The sequence below is a fragment of the Mobula birostris genome, chromosome 6 (assembly GCF_030028105.1).
Source record: "Mobula birostris isolate sMobBir1 chromosome 6, sMobBir1.hap1, whole genome shotgun sequence".
NCBI classification, from domain to species: domain Eukaryota; kingdom Metazoa; phylum Chordata; class Chondrichthyes; order Myliobatiformes; family Myliobatidae; genus Mobula; species Mobula birostris.
This window is the reverse complement of record NC_092375.1, coordinates 98,974,842-98,996,832: the sequence shown is the minus strand read 5'-3', so window position 1 is coordinate 98,996,832 and position 21,991 is coordinate 98,974,842. Positions and strand designations below refer to the sequence as shown.

Here is a 21,991-nt window from a genome sequence, read left to right as displayed (position 1 = left end):
AGCTGCGAGAGTCCGTCGGCTTATAGTAGACATTAGTAGGTAATCTGTCTCCTGAGACAGAGACAGAAAGATCAAGAAAGGGGAGGGAGGTGTCGGAAATGGACCAGGTAAACTTGAAGGCAGGGTGAAAGTTGAAGGCAAAGTTAATGAAGTCAACGGACTCAGCATGCGTGCAGGAAGCAGCACCAATGCAGTTGTCGATATAGCGAAGGAAAAGTGGGGGACAGATACCAGTACAGGCTTGGAATATGGATTGTTCCACAAAGCCAACGAAAAGGCAGGCATAGCTGGGACCCATACGGTCAGTTTGGAGGAAGTGGGAGGTGCCAAGGTAGAAATTATTAAGAATAAGGACTAATTCCGCTAGACGGAGCAGAGTGGTGGTAGAGAGGAACTGGTTAGGTCTGGAATCCAAAAAGAAGCGGACAGCTTTGAGACCTTACTGGTGGGGGATGGACGGATATAGGGACTGGACATCCATGGTGAAAATAAAGCGGTGGGGGCCAGGGAACTTAAAATCATCGAAAAATTTCAGAGCGTGAGACGAAGTGTCACGAACATAGGTAGGAAGGGATTGAACGGGGGGATAAAACAGTGTTGAGGTATGCAGAAATGATTTCGGTGGGGCAGGAGCAAGCTGAGACAATGAGTGTACCTGGACAGGCAGGTTTGTGGATCTTGGGTAGGAGGTAGAAACGGGAAGTGCGGGGTGTGGGAACTATAAGGTTGGTAGCAGTGGATGGGCGATCCCCTGAGTGGATAAAGTTGGTTATGGTGTGGGAGACAATGCCCTGGTGCTCCTTAGTGGGGTCATGATACAAGGAGGTATCTGCGAGTTGTCGCTATGCCTCGGCGAGGTAGAGGTCAGTACGCCAGAGTACAACAGCACCCCCCTTATCGTGGGTTTTATAGTAACGTTTGGATTAGTGCGGAGGGAGTGGAGAGCAAAGTGTTCGGAAGGAGTGAGGTTGGAATGGGAACAAGGTGCGATGAAGTCAAGACGGTTGATGTCCCGTCAGCAGTTAGCAATAAAGAGATCCAGAGCAGGCAGAAGACCAGAGCGGGGTGTCCATGAAGAGGAGGAGGGTTGAAGATGGGAGAAGGGGTCATCGGTGGGGGTGGGAGAATAGGCTCGAAGACGGAGCTGGCGGAAGAAGAGTTCAGCGTCATGGCGAACGCGGAACTCGCTGAGGTGTGGGTGAAGGGGGACAAAAGTGAGGCCCTTACTGAGGACAGAGTGCCCTGCCTCAGACAGTTGAAGGTCGGAGGGGATGGGAAAGACCTGGCAGAGATGAGACCTGGGATCAGAGGGGGGAGGGGGAGGGAGGCTGGCGGTGTCAGTGGAGAGGGGAGGGTTGTGGTGAGAGGAAGAAGGAGCCTCCAAGGGCCCAGGAGTAGATGATGGAATGTGAGGGAGACGGGATTGCAGAATGATGGTGGGGGAAGGGGAGACAGGAGTCACAATAGCAGCACATGAAGACCCGGCCTGGAGTTCAAGGCTGGAGTCTTGAGAGCTAGGATCAGAGGGGGGAGAGGAGAGGCTTGGGGTGTCAGTGGAGAGGGGAGGGTTGGGGTGAGAGGAAGATGGAGCCTCTGAGGGTCCAGGAGCTGGCAGTGGGATCTGAGGGAGACGGGGTTGCAGAGGAGTGGTGGGGGAAGGGGAGATGGGAGTCAGAATAGCAGCACATAAAGACCCGGCCTGGAGTTCAAGGCGGGAGTCGCAGTTGGTGGTTACGCAATCGCTTTGAAGGTGTCCATGGTTGCTGCTGGAGTCCGGGTTTTGAATATGCCCTGGGGTGCTGGAGCCGCCGAGATCAATGGCAGGAGCCGCAATCTGAAGTTCATGCCTGCTAGCGTCGAGGCCAGCAGGTATTCCAGGACGAAGGAGATGTCCTCCTTTTTTAAAGAAAGGGGCTTCTCTTCCTCCACCATCAACTCTGCTCTCAAACGCATCTCTCCCATTTCACGCACAACTGCTCTCACCCCATCCACCCACCACCCAACTAGGAATAGGGTTCCCCTTGTCCTCACATACCACCCCACCAGCCTCCGGGTCCAACATATAATCCTCCGTAACTTCCGCCACCTCCAACGAGATCCCACCACTAAGCACATCTTTCCCTGCCCCCCCGCTCTGCTTTCCGCAAAGACCGCTCCCTACGCGACTCCCTTGTCCATTCGTTCCCCCCATCCCTTCCCACCAATCTCCCTCCCGGCACTTAACCTTGTAAGTGGAACAAGTGCTACACATGCCCCTACACTTCCTCCCCTCACCACCATTCAGGGCCCCAGACAGTCCTTCCAGGTGAAGCGACACTTCACCTGTGAGTCGGCTGGGGTGATATACCATGTACGGTGCTCCCGATGCAGCCTTCTATATATTGGTGATCGTTTCGCTGAACACCTACACTCTGTCCGCCAGAGAAAGCAGGATCTCCCAGTGGACACACATTTTAATTCCACATCCAATTCCCATTCTGATATGTCTATCCACGGCCTTCTCTACTGTCAAGATGAAGCCACACTCAGGTTAGAGGAACAACACCTTATATTCCATCTGGGTAGCCTCCAATCTGATGGCATGAACATTTACTTCTCAAACTTCCTCTAATGCCCCACCTCCCCCTCGTACCCCATCCGTTATTTATTTATATACACACATTCTTTTTCTCTCTCTCTTTTTCTCCCTCTGTCCCTCTGACTATACCCCTTGCCCATCCTCTGGGTCTTCCCCCCTCCCCCTTTCTTTTTCCCTGGGCCTCCTGTCCCATGATCCTCCAATATCCCTTTTGCCAATCAACTGTCCAGCTCTTGGCTCCATCCCTCCCCCTCCTGTCTTTTCCTATCATTTTGGATCTCCCCTTCCCCCTCCCACTTTCAAATCTCTTACTAGTTCTTCTTTCAGTTAGTCCTGACGAAGGGTCTCGGCCCGAAACATCGACTGTACCTCTTCCTATATATGCTGCCTGGCCTGCTGCGTTCACCAGCAACTTTGATGTGTGTTGCTTCTAACTATGCTAGTATCTTTCCTGTAATACCACTGGCATTACAGGAAATTTCTTACCATGTTTAGCAGCCTCACGTGCAGGCCTCTGAAAATCCAAGTAAACAACATCCACTGACTCACCTTTGTCTATCCTGTCTATTATTTCCTCAAAGAACTCCAACAGATTTGTCAGGCAAGATTGCCTCTAAAAGAAATCATGCTGACTTTGGCCTGTTTTAACATGTGCCTCCAAATACCCTGAAACCTCATCCTTAATAATGGACTCGCAACATCTTCCCATCCACTCAAGTCTGGCTATCTGGCCTTTAATTTCCTTTCTCTTGCCTCCCTCCCTTCTTAAAGAGTAGACTGACATTTGCAACTTTCGGATTCACTCGAGAATCTAGGGATTTTTGAAAGATCATAGCCATAGTCTCCACAATCTCTTCAGCCAGTTCTTTCAGAACCCTGGCGTGTAGGCCATCTGGTCCAGATGACATCTACTTTTAAACATTTCACTTTCCCAAGTATCCTCTGCCTAGTAATAGCAACTACACTCAATTCTTCCCCATGTCACTCTTCTATTTCTGACATTCTGCATGTCTTCTACAGTAAAGACTAATACAAAATACTTATTAAGCTCGTCTGCTATTTCTTTGTCCTTCATTACTACCTCTCCAACTTCATTTTCCAGAGGTTCGAAATTCATTCTCGCCTCTCCTATACTCTTCTCACTGGTGAATACTGAAGGGAACTATTAAGTATTTCCTCTTCCTCTACCGACTCCAAGCACATTACTTCTTTTATTCCTGATCACTCCTACCTTCATGTTCTTCACATACATGGCAAAGCCTTGGGGCTTTCCTTAATCCTACTTCTCATATCCTCTTCCAAGTATCTTCTTAAGCTCCTGGCTACTTTATAACTCTCCAGAGCCTCGTTTGATCCTTGATTCTTTCATCCTCTTCACTACATGTTCCAAATCTCTTGTCCCTGCCTCAATGGGACAAACCTATCCAGAATCCCATGCAAGTGCTCCCTAACCAACCCGCACTTTTCCACTATGCATTTCCTCAAGAATATCACCTCAACTGGCTTTTCAACACTACATCTTTAGCCGAAAGAGCACAGCCATGCCTCAACTTTCTAAAGAAAATGAGGCAAGCACCTTTCTCACAACATTCTACTGGAGTAGCATCGAGAGTGTCCTGACCAGCTGCATCACTGTCTGGTACGGAACTTGAAATGCAGCAGATTGTAAGGACAGCTGGAACATCATGTTCTCTCAGGACCCATATCAGAAGCACTGCCTACTACAGTGTCTCTAGCATTGTCAAAGATCCCTCCTATCCTTCCCATAATCTTTGACCTTCTGCCATCAAGCAGAGATACCACAGCATAGGAACTGGCTGGGCAACAGCTTCTTCCCCCAGGCTGTTGGACTGCCTAACACCCTGCTGCTACCAGCACATGTGTACACCCTTGTTGGAATACCATGCCTCCGTCCCTCCTCCCAACTCATGGACACACTTGCATCCTCCGCCAGTCACTTTTCATCTTTTGTTGCTGCTCTTTCACATATTTATAGTGCTGCTTGTTTATTAAAACAGTGCCAGTAACATTATACTGTCTTACATAAACATGTAATCTTCAGGCCATGCCACTCAGGGATTTGTGCTAAAATTATTTTGTGACTGCATGTGCTGGATTGCACTAGATGTGTTGTGTGTGGCTGTAGGTACTGTGTTTTGCACCTGGTCCCAGAGGAACAATGTTTTGTTTTGCTTTATACATGTGCATGGTTGAATGGCAATAAACTTGGAAGTTAAATTTGAGCATATCTGTTCCCAGTTTACAAACCCAAGTTCCCACCTAATAACATCATAATTTGCCCTCCCCCAATTAAATACTCTACCATGCTAGCTGCCCCTATCCATTGTCCAAGGCTAGGGCCATTGTAAAGGTCAGGGAGCTGTGGTCAATGTCTCTAAAATGTTCACCCACCAACTAGGTTCATAGCCTAGCACCAGATTCAGTATGGCCTCTCCTCTGGTTGACTTGTACTGTGCCAAGAATCTTTCCTGTACACACCTAACAAATTCTGCCCCATCTAAACCTTTGGTCTAAGGAAATGCTAATCAATATTATGGAACTTGAAGTCACACACAACAACAACGGTGTAATTTTTGCACCTTTCCAAAACCTAGATCCTGATCAGTTTCTTTGTTGCTATCGGGGAGTCTATAGAAAACCCTCAATGGAGTGATTTCTCCCTTGCTCTTTCTGATTTTCACTCACACTACTCCATGCCATCTTCCCTTTATGCGGTCTTTGATTAGCAATGCCACTTCCCACCTTTTATCTCCCTCTCTGTCCCATCATATTTCCACGTATTTACCCTTAATCTGACTTCATCATCTTGTTCCTGACATTTCTTGCATCAAATCAGACACATTTTAACCCATCCAACTGACTGCATATCCTTTGTCACAATCTCTCTACATACCACATCTAACTTTATACCAAGTGTCCCATCCACTGATCTATTATTCTGGCTCCAAATCTCCCTGCCAAAGTAGTTTAAACCCTCCACAAAAGCTCTGCCAATCCTGCCTGCAAGGATATTGGACCCCTTGAGTTCAGGTGTAATCTGTCCCTCTTGCAAAGGTCATACCTTCTTCTGAAGAAATCTTAACGGACAAATATCCTGCCCCAATTCTTCAGCCACACATTCAAGTGCCATATCATCCCTATTCTTACCTTCACTGGTGAATGGCACAGGCAGCAATTCAGAGATTACTGACCTTGAGCTCCAGCTTTTCAGCTTCCTTCCTAACTCCCTATATTTGTTCCTCAATACTTCATCCTTTTTCATACCTGGGGCCTCAGCAAAGCCAACAAATTAAAATCCTTTTACACCTCTTTACTGAATTCCCATGTTTGCTTAATTTCCAACTTTTCCACTCTGGTGTTTCCTTTGTGTGTATGAGCAAAACGTTCTGCTTACAATCATTTAAAATTTGCAATTACTGTCTCAGCAACTGTAGTTCGTACTGGCTTCTTTCAGTTCTACGTTTTTGTGTAATCTCGCCCATTCTTTCTCGTTGCCGATTGGTGGGCCGGGATTGGAGTTTGGGCTTTGATGTTCTTGTTGCTGCTTCTGCGTGTGGGTGATCTGTTAGTTTGTGTGTGTGGTGTGGGGGGTTGGGGTTTGCCAGTTTTTGTTTCATTTTCTTTTCATGTGGGGGGAATTGATGTCTTTCTTTCAATTATTTCTATAGTTTTCTGGATTTTATGGCTTTCTGGAAAAGAAACAAATTTCAGAGTTGTATTCTGCATAAATACTTTGATAATAAAATGAACCTTTGATAGTGAGTAAGACATAGGAGCAGAATTAGGCTATTCAGCCCATCGAGTCCAGTCCACCACTCCATCATGGCTGTTTTATTATCCCTATAAATCCCATTCTCCTATCTTCTCCCCGCAGCTTTTGATGCTCTTACTAATCAACTTATACCATATGACTTGGCCTACACGGCTATCTGTGACAACGAATTCCACAGATTCACCACCCTCTGGCTAACGAATTTCCCCCTTATCTCTGTTCTAAAAGGACATTCTTTGATTCTGAGACTGTGCCTTCTCGTCCTAGACTTCCCCACTACAGAAAATGTCCTCTCCACATCCACTTTATCTAGGCCTTTCAATACTCAATAGGTTTTAATGAGAACTCTAAACTCCAGTGGGTACAGACCCAGAACCATCACCTTTCCTCATATCTTCGCTGTTTTATTGCTGGGATCATTCTCGTAAACGTCTTTTGGACCCTTTCCAATGCCAACACATCCTTTCATAGATAACAGGTCCAAAACACTCACCATATTCCAGAGAGAAAATTGGATGTGATCTGGAAAACTGGGTAATTGCTATCGACACGTCACAAATTTAAGCATTTGGATTAGATAGATTGTTTACCGCAAAGTCAGGCTCCAGTTTGTCTCTAACCCAGTTGGAAGAGTATGCCCTTCAAGACTTACTTAGCTATGTTAATACTAGTGTTACTAAGCCATCCTCAGTGATGCACAGTGAAGCCTATGCCATTCCTTCCATTCAGAATACATCTCACATTTCTTCCCAATACCAGTTAACAAGTCCTACTGATTCTCCAGATGAATGCGTGCAATAACCAAATATAAAATCCATCCACCTGGATGTTTGAAAATTCCTGGGGAGCAAAGTTAAAGGTAAAAACTCCCAGCACAGTGCTACCCTCACTAGAAGACACAGCCCTGTCACACTGAGACATCAATGCTGTTGCTCTGAATCTCATGTCCAGTTGATGCTGGGTGATTAGAGTTCATAGTTAATTACATCCCTGCGCTAATGGAGTCATACTCCATGGGCAAGCTGAGTCAGTGGGAGACAGCTGGCTGTTCAGTCACAGTATGCAGATCTCAATCCTGTTTAAAGCCATCTTCTGAATTCCAACTTGCACTACTTACAGATCAGGGGTTAGGATCATTCCCTCTTTAGTTATTTCTGTAACATATGCTCACCATTTCCGATACCCACCCTGCTACTATCATCAAATCACAAAATGGAAACTTTATTGACAGAATTAGTTGGTGCTGAGCAAAGCAGACCAAGCTCATATTATAGTAAATATGACAAATGACAAATCAAAAGAACTACAAATGCTTCTGAAATAAGAACAAACTGCTGGAAACACTCAAGGTCATAGAGCATCGGTAGAAAGAGTTCACACTGCAAAAGAACTCAGAAAGCGAGAAAACAAGTCACGCATAAGTGAGTTACTACCGTAAAGGGATCAAAGTGAGTCCAGGGTTGTTGTTAGGATTCGTTGTGGAGGCAATCTGGTTGATAGGTTGAGGTGAGGAAGAGAGAGAATTCAAACAGGAAAGAATGAATGAAGGTTATAATGGGAGGAGAATTTGAGAGAGGGTACAAAAAAGCGTAACTAATCCCACCAATGGACTACGTAAAACCAAATTGTAAATTGTCCTGTGATGAGGCTAGGGTTAAAGCAGTGGGTTGGTTGCTGGGCGGTGTGCCTCGTTGGGCCAGAAGGGCCTATTCTACACTGTATCTCTGAATAGAGTGGACAGCTGACACTCTATTCCCCAGGGTGATGACGGCTAACAAAGAGGACATAGTTTTAAGGAGATTGGAAGAATGTATATGGGGAATGTGAGAGGAAACTTTTTGTTTTGACAGAGTGGTGGGTTCATAGAGCACACTGCTGAGATGCCAGTCAAGGCAGATACATCAGGGAAAAGTTACAGACTTTGATAGCAGATGGATGAAAGCAAAATGGAGGGATGGGTTTGATTGATCTTGGAGTCAGCAAAAAGATTGATATAACATTGTGGCCAAGGCCCTGTACTATACTGATATGTTTCTCATATTGTACATGAACTGTGGAATAAACGGCTCAGAAATAGATTTTCTGAACTCAGACTGGCTAAATCAGCAAGTATGTCATAAGCAGCTCACCTTTCATTGATCCAACATTCAAATATTCCTTCTGTTTATTCAAGTGATCTTCCTCTGAGATATGTGCCATTTGAAGGGTCAGACTGGCTGCATCTTCATCTAAAGGCTGAAGGTGGGAATTGCACATTAAATCAAATGAACACAGACCATTTTGAAGCAGAAGTGACAATGTAAAGGCCATTTGGAAAAGTAAGATACACACAATGCTGGAGGAACAGCAGGTTGGGCAGCTATGTAAATGAATAAACAGTCGAGGTTTTGGGCTGAGACCCCTCATCAAGACTGAAAAAGAAGGAGAAGTCAGAAGAAGGTGGGGGGGGGTGGGGGAAGTGGAAGACAATCTAGAAGGTGATAGGTATAGTCGGGTAGGTGGGGGAAGGAAATGAAGGAAGAAGCTGGGAAGTGATAAGTGGAAAAGGAAAAGAGCTGGAGGAGGAGTAGTCTGATAGGAGAGGAAAGTGGATCATGGGAGAGAGGAGGGACACCAGGAGGAAGTGATAAACAGGTGAGGAGAAAAGGTAAGAGGCCAGAATGAAGACATAAAGAAGAGGGAAGGAGAAGAAGAAAAATTCCCAGAAATCAATGTTCATGCTATCAGGTTGGCAGCTACCCAGACAGAATATGAAGCGTTGCTCCTCCAACCTGAGGATAACTCGTTGTGGCAGAAGAGGAGGCCCTGGACTGACATGTTGGAATGGGAACATGGATAGAGTTTGAAAAGCTTGGCCCCAGGAAATTCCCTTTTTGCGGATGGAGTTGAGGTGCTCAACAAAGCGGTCCCCCAATCTACGTTGAGTCTCATCCGTAAAGTTGCACTGTGTACAGTAAGACAACCCTAACAAATATGAAGTGTTGCCTCACCTGCAAGGAGGAGGACATCTCTGATGTTCTAGAAAGGAAAGCCTCATCCTGGGACAGATGCAGCATAGATGTGGGAACTGAGAAAAGGGAAGAGACAGGGTGGGAAGAGGTATAGTCAAGATATCCGTGGAAATTGGTGGGTTTATAAAAGATATCAGTTTGACAGTAGAGAGATCGAGAACGGGGACAGATGTATCAGAAATGGATGAAGTGAATTTAAGGGCAGGGTGGAAGTTGAAGGCAAAGTTGATGAAACTGATGAACTTAGCATGGATGCATGAAGCAGCACCAATGCAGTCATCAATGTAGCACAGAGAAAGTTGGGGAACACTTGGGGAGCATTTGGATGTATATGGTTAGAAGAGCTTGAGAGGGCTATGGACAACACACAGGCAATGGATGGGGCATCTTGGTCAGCATATGTGTTGGGCTTTATGACTACGTAAACAAAACTACATTGAAGTATACAATGGTAAACAAGGAACAGACTTAAAGGTAGTGTGCTCTCAGTAAAGTTACTAACTCACAACTTGCTTATAGTCTCTCTATACGCCACATCTAATTTACACCAACTAACCCATCCTCTGATCTATCACTCTGGTTCCCATTCCTATACCAAACTAGTTTGAACCCTCCCCAATAGTTCTAGCAAATTTGCCCGTAAGGATATCGGTATCATTTGAGGTCAGATGTAATCCATCCCTTTTGTATGGGTCATATCTTACCCAGAGGAAAGCTTAAGCTGAAACCCTGACCCCTGCATTCATCTGCCAAATCATCCTATTCCTACCATCACTGGTGTGTGGCACAGAGATTACCACCCTGAGGTCCTACTTTTCTGCTTCCTACCAAGCTCTCTCCATTCTCTATGGAGGACCTCATCCCTCTTCCTACTCATGTCATTAGTACTAATATGTACCCTCTCCCATAAGAATGTTCTGGCACTGACTGAGACGTCCCTGACCCTGGTACTTGGAGAAAAAATATCATATGTGAGTCCATTTCATGTCTACGCCATCTCCTGTCCGTTCCTTGAATGAGTGACCCCTGTCACAACCACTCTGCTCTCTGATTCAATTCTGAACCACAGAGTCAGACTCAGTGCCAGAAATTTGGTCACTGTGACTTTCTCCTGGTCAGTCATCCCCACCCAACAATATCCTCACTATTGAGAGGGACGGACACAGCAACAATATCCCCTCTATTCAAGGACACAGCCACAGCAACAATATCCTCACTATTGAGGGGAACAGCCACAGTAACAAAATCCTCACTATTGAGGGGAACAGCCACAGCAATAATATCCTCGCTATTGAGGGAAACAGTCACAGCAACAATATCCTCACCATTGAGGGAGACAGCCACACCAATAATATCCTCGCTATTGATGGAAGACAGCCACAGCAACAATATCCTCTCTATTGAGGGAGATAGCCACAGCAATATAATCCTCACTATTGAGGGAGACAGCCACAGCAACAATATCCTCACTATTGAGGGGAACAGCCACAGCAACAATATCCTCACTATTGAGGGGAACAGCCACAGCAACAATATCCTCGCTATTGAGGGGAACAGCCACAGCAACAATAGCCTTGCTATTGAGGGGAACAGCCACAGCAACAATAGCCTTGCTATTGAGGGGAACAGCCACAGCAACAATAGCCTTGCTATTGAGGGGAACAGCCACAGCAACAATATCCTCACTATTGAGAACAACCACAGCAACAATATCCTCATTATTGAGGGGAACAGCCACAGCAACAATATCCTCGCTATTGAGGGGAACAGCCACAGCAACGATATCCTCACTATTGAGAACAACCACAGCAACAATATCCTCATTATTGAGGGGAACAGCCACAGCAACAATATCCTCACTATTGAGAACAGCCACAGCAACAATATTCTCATTATTGAGGGGAACAGCCACAGCAACAATATCCTCGTTATTGAGGGAGACAGCCACAGCAACAATATCTTCGCTGTTGAGGGAGACAGCCACAGCAACAATATCCTTGCTATTGAGGGGAACAGCCACAGCAACAATATCCTCACTATTGAGAACAACCACAGCAACAATATCCTCATTATTGAGGGGAACAGCCACAGCAACAATATCCTCGCTATTGAGGGGAACAGCCACAGCAACAATATTCTTGCTATTGAGGGGAACAGCCACAGCAACAATATCCTCACTATTGAGAACCACAGCAACAATATCCTCATTATTGAGGGGAACAGCCACAGCAACAATATCCTCGCTATTGAGGGGAACAGCCACAGCAACAATACCCTCACTATTGAGAACAGCCACAGCAACAATATTCTCATTATTGAGGGGAACAGCCACAACAACAATATCCTCACTATTGAGGGGAACAGCCACAGCAACAATATCCTCTTTATTGAGGGAGCCAGCCACACCAATAATATCCTCGTTATTGAGGGAGACAGCCACAGCAACAATATCCTCGCTGTTGAGGGAGGCAGCCACAGCAACAATATCCTCGCTGTTGAGGGAGGCAGCCACAGCAACAATATCTTCTCTATTGAGGGAGCCAGCCACAGCAATAATATCCTCACTATTGAGGGGAACAGCCACAGCAACAATATCCTCGCTATTGAGGGGAACAGCCACAGCAACAATATCCTTGCTATTGAGGGGAACAGCCACAGCGACAATATCCTCACTATTGAGGGGAACAGCTAGAGCAATAATATCCTCACTATTGAGGGAAACAGCCACAGCAACAATATCTTCACTATTGAGGGGAACAGCCACAGCAACAATACCCTCACTATTGAGAACAGCCACAGCAACAATATTCTCATTATTGAGGGGAACAGCCACAACAACAATATCCTCGCTATTGAGGGGAACGGCCACAGCAACAATATCCTCTCTATTGAGGGAGCCAGCCACACCAATAATATCCTCACTATTGAGGGGAACAGCCACACCAATAATATCCTCGCTATTGACGGAGACAGCCACGGCAACAATATCCTCGCTATTGAGGGGAACAGCCAGAGCAATAATATCCTCGCTATTGAGGGGAACAACCACAGCAACAATATCCTCGCTATTGAGGGGGAACAGCCACATCAGTACTCTGCACTATCTGCATATTCATCTCCTCCTTCCTGACAGTCACGCAGCTACCTGCCTCCTTCAAATTAGAAGTGACTACCTCCCTGTAGCTCCTATCTATCACCTCCTCACTCTCCCGTGTGAGCCAAAGGTCATACAGCTGCAGCTGGATGCACTTCATTCCAGATCTCCAACACAAAAGCATAGAAAACCTACAGCACATTACAGGCCCTTCAGCCCACAATGCTATGCCGAGCATGTCCCTACCTTAGAAATTACTAGGCTTACCCATAGCCCTCTATCTTTCTGAGCTCCATGTACCTATCCAGGAGTCTCTTAAAAGACCCTATCGTATCCACCTCCACCACCGCTGCTGGCAGCCCATTCCACGCACTCACTACTCTTTGTAAAAAACCTACCCCTGACATCTCCTCTGTACCTGCTTCCAAGCACCTTAAAATTGTGCCCTCTCATGCTAGCCATTTCAGCCCTGGGAAAAAGCCTTTGACTATCCACACGATCAGTGCCTCTCATCATCTTATACACCTCTATCAGGTCACCTTTCATTCTCCGTCGCTCCAAGGAGAAAAGGCCGAGTTCACTCAACCTATTCTCACAAAGCATGCTCCGCAATCCAGGCAACATCTTTGTAAATTTCTTCTGCACCCTTTCTATGGTTTCTGCATCCTTCTTGTAGTGAGTGTCTGGCACTCAAACTGCACAGACAACTGTCTCTACGATCTCAGTCTCTGATGAGTGCCTTAACAAGCCCCACTCTCTTTTTTTTTAATCTAGCAAGCTGTTTTACCCTAGATAGGTGCTTCAAGGACGATGAGGAGAAGATGGCGGCGCAACGCAGCGTGCAGCGGCCACTCCGGTGATGAATATCTGCACAGTACTCAAAGTAGGGTCTGACCAGGGTCCTATATAGCTGTAACATTACCTCTCAGTTCCTAAACTCAATTCCATGGTTGATGAAGGAGAATGCACCGTATGCCTTCTTAAGCACATCTTGCATGAGAAGCACACCACTGACCTGGGATCCATTCTCATTTCTCTAGCTGGACACTAATAAACAAAGAAAGTGAAACTTGATAGAAACCTCACCCTAGACTCCGCCTCTACATGCCAATGACTGCTGTCAAAACCTCTACCTCCCCCACTCTAACCCTGTCCCACTTGAACAAAGGCCGCTCCATTTAAATCCAGCTTCTTTTTGTGGCCCTTGACAAATGTCTATTAATCCAAACAATTTCAATCTCTGCAGAACTTCTGATAGGCTTGGTTCACTTTTTTAATCTGCCAATGAAACTGCACAAGCAATTGTCTTTGCAATCTTAGTCTCCACATAAAATCCTGTCAGGTTCTGCTCACTTTTTAAAAATCTGGCACTCAAACTGCACAGGCAACTGTCTCTACGATCTCAGTCTCTGATGAGTGCCCTAACAAACCCCACTCTCTTTTTTAAATCAAGCAAGCTGTTTTACCCTAGATAGGCGCTTCAAGGACGATGAGGAGAAGATGGCGGTACAACACAGCGTGCAGCGGCCACTCCGGTGATGAATATCTGTTATCTGTCAAGTAGGGTGCCGTGCACAATTCTGACTTGATGGAGACAGACATGAGAGCGCGGAGGAACATCTGGTGAAACTTCTGAAATGCCCGTTTCACTTCCGCTGCTACTATGTGATCCCGAATCTTGGAAGGGGAAAGCCCCAAGTCCACGGCTTTGCTTGTTGCTCGGCAGTGCTCAGTGTTGGAGGGCTGGTCGGAAGCTCGGAATTTTCGGACAGACTCAGAGTTGGCTGTGGTCGGGTGCTTCCGGGGTACTGCATCAACAAGTTTGCAGCGCTGGGGGTTTATGGCAGGGAGAGTTTCTCCCTTCTACCGTCTGAGTGAGATGATGGTCTATCGGGACCTTGAGACTTTTTTTTTTTACCATGCTCATGGTCTGTTCTTTATCAAATTACAGTATTGCTTTGCACTGTTGTAACTATATGTTATAATTATGTGGTTTTTGTCAGTTTTAGGCTTGGTCTGTCCTGTGTTTCTGTGATATCGTACTGCAGGAACATTGTATCATTTCTTAATGCATACATTTCTAAATGACAATAAATGAGGACTGAGTGTCCTCATAATCTTAAAAAAAAATGCTGTTGCAGCAGCACCTGTCCAAGCAAATGGAGAGCAATCCATCACACTCCTGGCTGTGGCCAATGGATGGCTTTGGGTAATCATTATTCAAAACCACTCTATCATAGACCCGCATTTGTAGCTATAGTATATATACAGCTTATACTCTTAAGTTTCTAGTTGGTGGTGATCCTGGGAGGATGGATGCCATTGGTTGTCTTAACCAGGGTGGTAGTGGGAATGGGCTCCCACTACCTATAAACTACTCCCAATGGCTTCCATCTCAAATTAGCCTCTGAATACCAATTCCAACTCCTGGCTTTCATGTGATGGAACTGTTTACACTGAAGGGCGAAGGTGAGTCACTGGCTTCTTAAACCCAGTTGCTTCGGGCAGGTGGGGTTTGTTAGTGTGGGAAGGAAGCACACCTAGGAGAAGGAAAACTCTGATTTAAAATCTCTGCTGCCTTACAGCTATACCTACATGGGAAAGGCTTCGGGAGTAAACCCCGAGGAAGAAATCCGGAGTCAGAGCCCTTAAGACAGTCTGATGTTGATTCAATGTCATTCTGGCAGCTCCTGCAGTCCAGCCATCATCAAAACGTTATGCCTGGCATCCCTTTTGACATCAGCATCTGGACCAAGAGGGGGATCGTGACGCATGGTCTTCATACACCTCCTGCCCAGGATTTGATGACGTAATTCTCCACAACCAACTCAAGAATTGGGGCAGTGGGCAAGTGGCAACAGTGGCAGGCATAAATGGTGTTGGGAGCCACTAGTCATGAACCTGCACTCAGGCAGCCAAGGCAAAATGGACAGTCTCATCCCATGAGGCAAGGGCAGTGCTCAGCAGCCACCTTGGTGACGAAGCAGCCCTCTTCAGGGACTGCTCTGTTCCCCCCTCACGGGAAAGGGTCTGGAAAAGGTGACCTAAAGAAAGCTTGCCTCACCCTATCCTACCGCAGCTGACTGGACATCTATTCTGTGGTCGAACTACCTCAAAACCCGCAAAAGAAAGGAGAACCACCACAGGCTGAGCAAAGTCTGTGATGGAGCCTGGAATGTCAGGACACTCATGGACAAGAAGACCAGTAACAGACCTGAAAGGCGAACTGCACTTGTAGGACACATGCTTTAGAAGTACAACGTTGACATTGCAGCAGTCAGTGAGGCACGCCTGGCCAAGACTGGTGAAATCACAGAAGTAGGGGCTGGCTATGTCGTTCTGGAATGCCAAGGGAAAGGATGAGGCTAGAGAAGCCGGAGTTGGCTTTGCCAGCTGGACCATAATCGTCAGGAACCTGAAGTCCCTCCCTAGAGGCATCAACGATCACCTCATGGTAATAAGGGTGCCTCTGAAAGCCAAGACTCATCTGACTCAGATCAGTGCCTACACCTCTGAACAGAAGGAACCATTCTACCAGGAACTCGCCCAGCTACTATACTCTGTCCCCAAAGACAAGATCCCGCTACTTGGCCACTTTAATGCCCGAGTAGGCAGTGACCATCAGTCTCGGCCAGAAGTCATTGGCAAGCACGGCCTTGGAAAGGAGAATTCAAATGGGCAGCTACTACTCACCTTCTGCGCAGAAGATGGGCTGACAATCACCAACACTCTCTTTCAGCTTCCGGACATCCACAGGGTAACCTGGTTACACCCAGGCTCCAAGAGCCGGCACCTGATTGACTATGTGATCACAAAGCACCCGGACATCAGGGATGTGATCATCACCACAGCAATGAGGGGTGCAGACTGCTGGACTGACCACATCCTGCTGAGAAGTCGTCATTTCAGATCGCCAGGACGCACAGGCGAAGCGTAAGCTGACCCCAGCATCAAAGAAGAACTGATCAGCAAACTGAAGGAACATCTTGAACAACTGCCTGAGGAAGCAGACCCAGAAACAGCATGGGCTGCCTTCAGAGACACCCTGTACAGAGCGTCAGGTCTATGCTGACCAGAACAACACAAAGAAGTTTTCTGATTATCTAAAGGCAGTGTACTGAAATTGATGTTCCTCTAACATCATGGTACCAGTCCGCTCCTCGGATGGAGCATTCCTCACTGACAAAGGTGACATTGTCCAACGCTGGGTAAACCATTTCAACTAGCTGCTGAACAGGCCATAAATTATTATCCCAGCTGAAAGAATTCGGTTTAATTTACATAAAACCCAAACTTTAAATTTTAATTATGAACCGCAAGAAAACATTTACAGAATGAGTAAATTGAAACAGAAAGGTAATATTATTAAATACCTAGGAGTGTAAATACCTGAAGACTTGTCTACTATCTACGAACATAATTATATTCCCATAACAGCTGATATTAAGGCAGACTTAAATAGATGGTCATTGCTGCCAATGAATATGTATAATCGAATAGAAGCCATAAAGATGAATGTGTTACCTAGATTGCTCTTACTTTTTCAATCATTGCCTGTTGAAGTACCTTTTAAGCAATTTAATGAATGCAAAAGAATGATTTCAACATTGATTTGGGGAAAACTGAAACCAAGAATTAGATTTCAGACATTACAGCTGCTTAAGGATAAAGGAGGATTTGCTGTGCCTTGCTTTGAAGACTATTATAGAGCAGCACAGCTGCGCAGTCTGGTCTGTTGGTGTGACCCCAATTGTGAGGCAAAGTGGAAGGATTTAGAGCAAAGTCTAATAAATATCCCTCTCCAATCTTTACTGGGGGATAAAACACTCCAAAAGAAACATTTAAGTAAACTGACTAAGTGGACAACAGTCCCTCTAAACATCTGGTATAAAGAATTTAAAGACCCACAATTTGAAAGAAATGTAAGAATACTACGTTGGGTGGCACGACACAGAATTCCTTCCAGCACAATTGGATGGTAGATTTACACATTGGACAAGTAAGGGAATCACCTCATACTGTACAATATCCTCCATTAAGGGCTTGGAGTCCTTTCAACAACTCACAGAAACATATCACTTAGAGAAACAAGACTTCTTTAGATATCTTCAGTTTAGACAATATTTTAATAATCATATTAAAACTATTGGAGAGAAAGGGTTAAGACTGATTAATATATTCATTGATGTGTATAAAGGTAATATTAAAAAGAAACTGATAACCAGGATTCACTCGATTTTACAATCTAACACTGGTCTCTCCACAATGTATGTTAAACCGAAATGGGAGAAAGAAGCCAACATAAAATTGACAGAAGATGATTGGCTAAACATATGCAGAACACATTTGACTACCTCAAGCTCAGGTCTGTGGAGGGAATCCACCTGAAAGAATACCTGAAGATTTTTCATAACGCTAAAAATAAACTTACAAAGTAACAGACCTGAACAAGGTCAATGTTGGAGAATGTGTGATAATCTGTTGGCTGATCATTTTCATATTTTCTGGGAGTGTCCAAAGATTTTGTCTTATTGGTTAGATGTGGTAACAGAGATAAGGTCAATAATCAGCCCAGAGATTAATTTTGACTTTAACGTTATTTATTTGGGTAATGTACCAAATGGGCTGAAAAAACATGAAAGATATTTGTTACTACTAGCAGCCAGTAAGAAAGCAATTACCAGGAAATGGCTAAGCAAAGAGCCTCCTACAGTCCTGGAATGGATAGAAATAGTTCAAGAAATTTATGTTATGGAATGATTGACTTTCTCTCTGAGACATGCTACTACAAAAATTTGAAAGATACTGGGAAAATTGGACATTTTATTTGAGCCTGAAATGACTTCTTCACTGTACATTTATTTGGATTGAAGAACTTTGTTTTATTTCTTGTTATGAGGTAACCTGCAGAATTGACTTTAGAGTTATGAATCTTAAAGTTCCCTGAGACTTTGAAGGACAGTTATGGACATAAGAGTTTGGTTAACCTTGATACAGCAATGTAACCCATTTCACTATTCATTTTTTCGATTATAAGATACGGATTTTACTTCACCTATGATGACCCTGTCTGTCTGTTTCTTTTTATCCTGTTTGTTCTGTTATTGGCAAAACAATAAAAATAAAGTTTAAAAAAAAGTCTTCATAAGTCATAAGTGACAGGTTTAATGTGAGGGTGGAATGTTTAAAGGAAATTTGAGGAGCAATTTTTTCACACAGAGATTTGTTGAAATCAGGAACATATGGCATGAGGAGATAAATGGTGAAGGCAAATACTCTCACGATATTGAAAAGCATCTTGGCAAGCATTAAGGCATAGAAGGCTATAGATGTAACGGAGGTGACTGGGATCAGTGTAGATCAGGAGTTCCCAACCCTTTTTTATGCCTTGGACCCTACCATTAGAGAGGTTGACCACAGTTTGGAAACCCCTGGTCCAGATGGATGTAATGGTCACTTGGACGTGGTGGGCTGAAGGTTCTGTTTCCGTGATTGACAACTCTATGACCTCATTTCAAGCTAAAACAATGCAGCTAAGTTTTGGATGAAATATTTTATGCAAGTTACTTCTGTTGCTGCAGCACACAGCTGATTTAATTGTTGATTAAAGAAAGAACATTCCAAGCAAGAAGACCAACAATGGTTTACGCTGAATTAAATTTGTGTTGACTTCCTGTGATGTCTCAGCTGGTAAATTCTAAATTCAAACATGTGATAGCGGAAGATAAAACTGCAACTATTGTTTTTTATGTAGAATACAAGCAATTTAGAAAAGCAGAGTATACTAAGAAATTGTATGTTTTCTTAGTAATAATCTTGAGCTTGAACAAGGTTGCAAAAGAATTCCAGGGCCTTAGATCAGCCTCGGCTTTTCTAAGTTGCTGTTATTCCACAGAAAAAAAACCATAAATTCTTTTAATCAGTCCCCAAGAATATCTACTGTAGTACAAATAATTTCAACCAACCATTCAGTCACATGGTAAGCACCAGTTATTGCAATCTCTCAACACAGGTGCATCTTATAACAGTACATCTTATAACAGCAGCTTAAATTGTCATAACATCAATTAATGAAAACACTAAAATCTGACTCATAAAAGTCAGGGCAGTCCAGCCAAATAGTCAGGCATCCATTTCCTTATCAAACATAGGTTCTTTTTCAAAGCTGAGGCAGAAATAGTTAAAACTGCTAAATATAATGGCATACAGCTATCAGAAATAACGCCCTTACTTACTGCTTACAGTAAGATAGCAGAAAATCCAAGGTACTGCCAACTGAAAGACTTAAGGGTCTTTTACAATCTGGATTGTTATTCTGGTCCAGCTGGCAGTAAAATGTTATTCTGCTACAATAGTTTCATATAATGGTTACAGACTTCTGTAATTTATAGTGAAATGAGATTTAGTGCTAAAAGCATAAGAATGGTTAGATAAGAGAACCACTGACTGCTGTTCTGTCTATGCATTTATGCCATCAGTGAAACTATTAAAAATTCACATAACCTTATAAGTTCTATCTGTCAAATGAACATTTTAGTACATTGAAAATACTTACTTCTGTTGAAGAGAGGTGTTTATCCCCATTGTCACTTCCAATCCCAGAATCAAAATCGTGTTTTTTGTCAGGATATATATCTTCAATGCTTTATAAACAAGGAAAAGGAAATCCAAAATGTTAAAACTGAAGCTGTTGCTAACATCACATTGCACCATCAAGACCACTACTCCTGCAGAAAAAAAAATCAGTACCGTCTCTCTGAAACTATCAGTATAATGAGTGCAGAGTTAGCAATTCCCTGTGAACTTACTTCATTATCCAAAAAAAGCCCTCTTTCTGGCACAGATTCAGTTGGAACTCAATACTCATTTCACTAACACACAGTGGGAATAGCCAATTGTCAATTTACCATTTAAGTAACTGTCCTGCTTCTACCCCTATCACCTAATTATTTTTATGGAAATTCTGGGTCAAGGTGAGGAATAATGCTATCTACATTCATATTTTGATCTTTCTCTCTCCGGAACAGCACTGACAAAACTTTCTCAAAGCTACCATGGTTCTTCAGTCCCACTTTTTCCTTCACTTCACATAGTGACAAGTTGTTTCCTTGTTTTCAGACATTGAAGATCACAAATTTCAGCAGCTCTTGAATCCCCAATCTTTCCAGACTTTCTCTCATCCATCTTCCCTGACCAAACTCCAACTCCTGCATCACTTTCACTGTCCGTTCTGATCTTCCATTCTCGGACCCTGAACAATTAGTGCTCAGCAAAGGCCTAATTCTCACCAACCCCACCCCCTTCACCATACCTGCTAAATTCTCTGCGGGGCATGACACTGAGTTCTGGTTTCATCAACACAGACCCTTTCTCCAGCATCTGAAAAGAGCTGATCCTCCGGGACTTCTGGCCCGGCCTTCTGCTCTCTCAAGATCTATTCATTGCTGTCAATGGGACACTGATCACCTTCATTTTTCCACAGATCCCACTTCTCTAATTGATCCCCTCTAACTGCAACACTCCACTCTGTGAGCAGTGACCCTGATATCATCATGAAGAGGCGGGTGTGACTGTGCCCTAGTGAACTCAGCTCTAGCTCACCGAGGCAAAACATCAAACCTGACACATACCCTCATACCCCGCCCCCGCTCTGGTCCATGATGCCAACTACTTGCATAATGTCATAGACCTCAATTCCTCAAAAGATCTTCTTTCACAGCTTCGAAGCTCATAGTGGCCCAGCATCACACACTTGTTTCTACCTCCTGCTTTAGATCCACAAGGATGGTAGTCTGGTAAAGTTAATATTACAGCCCGCTCGTTCCCCTTCTTCCCTCTCTTTACTGGTCCAGTTCCTCCACTTACATCCATGACATCTCCATTTGGATGACCTCCAATGTCCTGGTCACGACTGACTCATTTTCACGATCCTTCAACATGTCCATTCCACATTGAACGGGTGGAAAGTTCTCTGTTTCTTAATTAATCAGAGACCCAACCGGTTCACCTTCACCAATACATTTATTCACCTGAGAGAACTCCAGCAGGGATGACAGCAGGGCAGCAACAGCTGGAGTTTCTGTGAGCAATTCAGAAGGTACAGGACAGATACAGTCCAAAAAAGTATTCTAAAAACACACATCAAAGTTGCTGGTGAACGCAGCAGGCCAGGCAGCATCTCTAGGAAAAGGTACAGTTGACGTTTCAAGCCGTGACCCTTCGTCAGGACTAACTGAAGGAAGAGCTAGTAAGAGATTTGAAAGTGGAAGGGGGAGGGAGAGATCCAAAATGAAAGGAGAAGACAGGAGGGAGAGGGATGGAGCCAAGAGCTGGACAGGTAATTGGCAAAGGGGATATGAGAGGATTATGGGACAGGAGGCCCAGGGAGAAGGAAAAGAGGGGGGAGACCCAGAAGATGGGCAAGGGGTATAGTCAGAGCCACAGAGGGAGAAAAAGGAGAGTGAGAGAAAGAATGTGTGTATAAAAATAAATAGCCGATGGGGTACGAGGGGGAG

The 21,991-nt window shown here is 44.6% G+C and overlaps 1 protein-coding gene across 14 annotated transcripts in view; it reads right to left on the bottom strand.

The window, feature by feature from the left end:
- The window catches only part of lrch1 (leucine-rich repeats and calponin homology (CH) domain containing 1), a 397,317-nt gene that overhangs the window by 155,018 nt on the left and 220,308 nt on the right, over positions 1 to 21,991 (bottom strand). For all 14 annotated transcript variants that reach the window (XR_011886381.1, XR_011886379.1, XR_011886383.1 and 11 more), the window contains 2 exons: positions 20,032 to 20,119; positions 8,501 to 8,606 (listed from right to left, as the gene is read on the bottom strand). Coding sequence is in view for 8 of the 14 variants with exons in the window: in XM_072260925.1 (XP_072117026.1) it covers positions 8,501 to 8,606; positions 20,032 to 20,119 (194 nt within the window). In the remaining 6 variants the exon portion in view is untranslated. The remainder of the gene's footprint in view (positions 1 to 8,500; positions 8,607 to 20,031; positions 20,120 to 21,991) is intronic.